This window comes from Hydra vulgaris, chromosome 14 (assembly GCF_038396675.1).
Source record: "Hydra vulgaris chromosome 14, alternate assembly HydraT2T_AEP".
Taxonomy (NCBI): Eukaryota; Metazoa; Cnidaria; class Hydrozoa; order Anthoathecata; family Hydridae; genus Hydra; species Hydra vulgaris.
The window spans coordinates 23,317,501-23,322,500 of NC_088933.1; the positions used below are offsets into that span (position 1 = coordinate 23,317,501).

At 27.5% G+C, this 5,000-nt stretch overlaps 1 protein-coding gene across 2 annotated transcripts in view; it reads right to left on the reverse strand.

Annotated features, from left to right (window-relative positions):
• Positions 1 to 945: 945 nt before the first annotated feature.
• Positions 946 to 5,000, reverse strand: part of LOC124819281 (uncharacterized) — a 21,526-nt gene continuing 17,471 nt past the window's right edge. Inside the window, exons 1-7 of one of the 2 annotated variants that reach the window (XM_065817497.1) lie at positions 2,853 to 3,200; positions 2,586 to 2,657; positions 2,205 to 2,439; positions 1,975 to 2,103; positions 1,700 to 1,864; positions 1,407 to 1,583; positions 946 to 1,269 (exon numbers count right to left, since the gene is read on the reverse strand). In XM_065817497.1, the coding sequence (XP_065673569.1) occupies positions 1,058 to 1,269; positions 1,407 to 1,583; positions 1,700 to 1,864; positions 1,975 to 2,103; positions 2,205 to 2,439; positions 2,586 to 2,657 (990 nt within the window). In that variant the 5' untranslated portion in view covers positions 2,853 to 3,200 and the 3' untranslated portion in view covers positions 946 to 1,057. Of the gene's footprint in view, positions 1,270 to 1,406; positions 1,584 to 1,699; positions 1,865 to 1,974; positions 2,104 to 2,204; positions 2,440 to 2,585; positions 2,658 to 2,852; positions 3,201 to 5,000 lie in introns of those variants that run through there. The other variant, XM_065817499.1, reaches the window with a different exon arrangement.

The window sequence follows — 5,000 nt, forward strand, 5'->3', positions numbered from 1 at the left end:
TCTAAAAATGCATAAATTATTTTTTTGGTTTTATTTGCTTTCAATAATTGCTTTTCAATTTCTATAAATTAGTTACCTGCGTTAAAAAAATAGTACATGGCAGGTTATTTCTAATACTGTTACAACAGTTAGTATTATAATATAAAATTAACTAATAATACTACTAATAATAATAAGCGAAAGCTGTAACAATTGAGAACAAGATGTGCAGTACAATAGCAAAAGATATTGTACTGCACATCTAAGACAGCTATTATAAGTTTATGAAGAATTATTGTTTCTTTTCGTACTCACAACAACACAATATACAAAAAATAAATGTTTTTTCGGATTGAAAGAGTCGCGGCGCAAAAAGCTGTATTGTTAAGGTTTATAAACTCGTATATAAGTTAGTTGAATCAACGCTAAATCGACGCTAATCTAACGTTGATTTTTGGTTTATTTTCAACGTTGATCTAACATTTGGTTTCAACGTTGATTTGCGTTTCCATTTTAACCAAAAATCAACCATTTTTCAACCATAAATTTCAACGTTGTTTTAACATTGTTTGTGCTTGCTGGGATATTGTTGTTTTCAGAGAAACGCTACACATCATTTAATAAAAACTAATTTTTTTCAATATTGTTGTATAGGCTGCTTTAACCATCCATATTTAACATACTTTGCTCCCAAGATTTAGACAAGTTTTATGCGTAATGAATATTATATTTGGTAATAAATATTATTATTCATAATATTATTATTTATTATACGCTTTAATAATTATCAAACCATTACAACGGCCGTGCTTTAAACTGATATAATTTTTTTCACTTATCAACTGTTTTTATTCTATTAATTTTTTTATTTTGATCGTAATCTGCTATTTTATTTTAATATTTGTTTTTTAAAGTTTACTAAAAAATACTTTGGGAATTGGGAATTGATTTTAATGACTAATGACATTACTTTTTTAAATTTGTTAAAATTTAAAGTGATTTATTTACATTGTTTTATGTTTGAAGTAATTTATTGTATTATTATTACACCGATCAGTAAATTTTTTTTGATGATGATCTAGTCAGACAAAGCTGTAAGTTCTCCGACAATTACTTTAACAATTGCTCCGCTAACTTCTATTACAATGTTTTTTGCTGCGTCAATAACAATTCTTTTAAGGTTTTGAAGAGCATCCATTACTTGTGGCTTGGTTTGTTCAATAACTTTCATTGTGGCATCTTTAATTGCACCTCCTAATTTTCCGACAGCCGATTGTACTTTTGCCCAAACTAATCAATAAAGATAATATAATTATAACTATTAATAAAAAATTTTGTTAAAAATTCAACTCAAAGATATGATCACAACAAACACTTAAAAGTTAAACAAACACATCTTTTTCAAAAAATGAAACAAGAATCATTACTGTCTGAAATTGCTCTTTTGACGATCGGTTGATCCTTGTTTATCTCTACTATAGCTGAAGTAAAATCGAGTTCTGCAGTCTTTTCTGCTGACTCAATTTTGCTAATTGCTGCTGGTGTTATTTTATTTTTTAATTTATCAATTATATTGTGAACTTTGTTTCGGATGTTTATCCAAACTAAAAATAATATAGTTTATGGTCACTGGTTGTGTCATACATATTTGGAAAAGATTTTCTACTTGCATAAAACATGGTCATACTTAAATCTGAAATAAAGGTTTGTAAAAACTAACCTTCTGTATTTATTGGTAACAAATTAATCAATTCCCCTAGTTTGTCTGCAAGCAAATCAAGTCGATTATGGTAACGGTCAAGAAGTTGAACAACAGAATTTCTGACAATTGCATTGGCATTTTTAAAAGCGTCAAGAATTTTATTTTTTGTCTCGAGCCAAGACGCTATAAATATATATATATATATATATATATATATATATATATATATATATATATATATATATATATATATTTATTACAATATATATATATATATATTGTAAATTACCTACCATCAGAATATGAGAATGGAGTTGCTATGGCTTTTAAAAAACCTTCTTGTACTTTTTTTGCAAGATCAACAAAATCAATGGTGTCAGCGACTTGTAGATTTTCTAAACTCTTTAATGTCTTCATTAACTCTATAATGCAATATGTAAAAAATTTGCTCAATTCAATTTATTTAAAAAGAAATAATTACACTCTTTTTATCGCATTTATTTTACACAAAAAACTTGCTTACGATCAAAAAACTTTTGAAATTGCGCCTGCGTAATTTCTTTGTTAAAAGTGACGTCGACGTTATTAACACTAACTGTTTTTCCATTGAGATTCAGATGCGATAGTAAAGGTATCAGTTCTTTATATAGGTCACCCGTTTTTTTAGCCATTTTAATCATGATATCAGCAACTTCTTTGTCAGCAATTTCAACAACTCTAACAAGAGAGTCAGAAGCTGCTTGAAAGCTAGAACTTATCTATAATAAAATAAATACAATCATTTTTCCACCAATAGTTTTGACTTAAAGGGTGTAAACTTCTATAATAAAATTGGTTTACCAAACTTTCTAAACTTGAAAATATATTGTTGAAAACTTTCTAAAAAAATCCTAAATCTACTTACGGGTTGTTGGTCATTTTGAGGAAAAGCAGTCGTGTGTAAAAAAATTCCAAGTATAACAACTACAGCCAGCATCTAGAAAATAATATTGACAAAGTATTTTTCTGTAAACACCAAATAGTTAATTTATCAATATATGAATTGTGCATTTATAAGAGTTGTCTCATAGTTCATTGCTAAAGTTTATTAATGGAAATATAGCAAAATACTTATAGAATGATTATTTATCATGCGAATTTTAAAAAGAAAAAAGAAAAAAATACAATTTACCTTTGTTATGAAGTAGTTCACCTTGCAATCAACTCAATGTTCAACACGAATTATGCAGGTACAATATATTTAATACTAAAAAGTTTTAATTTATATTGGTTGTACCAAGGAGAGAATTATAACTGTTTGATCAGTGTAACCAGATGGAAGTGTTGAGTTTGCCAGATGGAGGTATCGAGTTTTTAACTGCGACAAGTTATGTTTAATAAGATATTTTAGAAAGTTTGTGTTCAAAAACAATGATTTAATGTTTTAAAACATTTTTGCTTACGATTCGAAACTTTTGATTTTAGGAAAATTCCGAGTTCTTGTAAGAATATATTTGAATTTTTTTTATTTAACTTTATTGATTTTGTAATTATTTTTGTGCACTTATTTCAAAATTGTTTACCCAGCATAACGAAGACAAACATTTATTTAACCAGTCTTCTCTTAAAAAATGATACGTAAAAGTTATTACGCAATTGACACATGAAATATGAAAATTAATACGCACACACACACGCGCACACACACACACACACACACATATATATATATATATATATATATATAAATAATATATGCCATAAAAACTGAGAACCCAATTTCAATTAGATATATACAGATTAGATATATATAGATAGATTCAATTATATTATACAGTTGTGGACAAAATAATAGTAGTGGCTAGTAAAACAATGATTTGTGATAATAATTTTATGTATATTTAAATATAAATTAATAAATTTAGGCATAACAGTAATACAAACACTGAATAATGAAATGGGAGTAAAAAATGTTGGCAACACTGTTCAAATTACTTTAGGGAAGTCCCGAATTTTATATACAAACATATCGAGATTTGTAGGTTAAAATAACATATCTGTTGTTTTCTATCAATTTATTTATATTAGCTTTTTGTTAATTTGGTTTTAGTAAGACTAATTAAAGGTAAGATTAATTTTAGTGTTAGTTTAATGAAATATATAAAAGAGTCGTATAAATTTATTTTATAAATAGAAATTATGGGTCGTGCAAAGCATTGTAGTTCAGAAAAGAGACAACTAATTATTAAATTAAAACAAGAATGGAAAACATACAAATTTATTCAAGAGACATTAAGTTATTCTCTTATGATGATTAGAAATGCTCTAAAATGGAAAAATGTAGGCGAAACAAGGGACCGAAAACAAAAAACGACTGAACATGAAGACAGATTGATAAAACGTGCTGCTGTAGCCGATCCTTTTGTAACTTCCCGCCATTTTAAAGAAGATTTAAATTTAAGCGTTTCTCGTTAAGCGAGAACAGTATGTAGGCAATTAGTACAATCTAAGTTAGTCGCCAGAAGCCCAAAAAAAGTTCCCCTTTTGAAAAAAAGGCATGTGGTAGCAAGATTAAATTTTGAAAAAACGCATGCAGATTGGCCTGTTTCAAAATGGCGTAATATTTTGTGGTCTGATGAAAGCAAAATTTTTTTTTTTGGGTCGCAGTGTAAGTGGACGCAGGATGTATGTAAGGAGGCCACCTAACTCTGCATACAAACCGAAATACACCATAAAATATGTAAAACATGGCGGAGCAAAAATAAATATTTGGGGTTGTTTTTCTTATTATGGCGTAGGGCCAATCTATGAGATTGATGGTATTATGGACCAAGACATATACCTTCAAATATTACAAAATACCATGGATATATAACCTGCGCAGTCGCCGAATCTCAATCTGATCGAAAACCTAGGACGGATGTAAAAGAGGCAGTTTATTGTCAAAAACCAAAAAGTCAGCAGGAGTTATGGCAAGTTGTCCAGAATGCTTGGATCAACATTCCTTTAGAACGTTGTCAAAATTTGATTAACTCGATGCCGAATAGATGCAAAGCTGTGATAAAAAACCAGGGGCATGCGATTAAATATTAGTTTTTTTTACTATTGTTTAATTAAATTTATATCATTTTTTTGTTAATAAAATAAATTATTTGCAATATAACATTGAATAAATTAATACTACTATTATTATATAATTATTTTAAATAAAAGCAAAAATTTAAAATTTTCTACTAATTAGTTTATTATCTCACACCTATTTAATTAATAATCAAGTATTACAATTTCATTTTCAGTAACTGTTTAAAGATAATAATATTAATTCGTTAATTTTAATCAC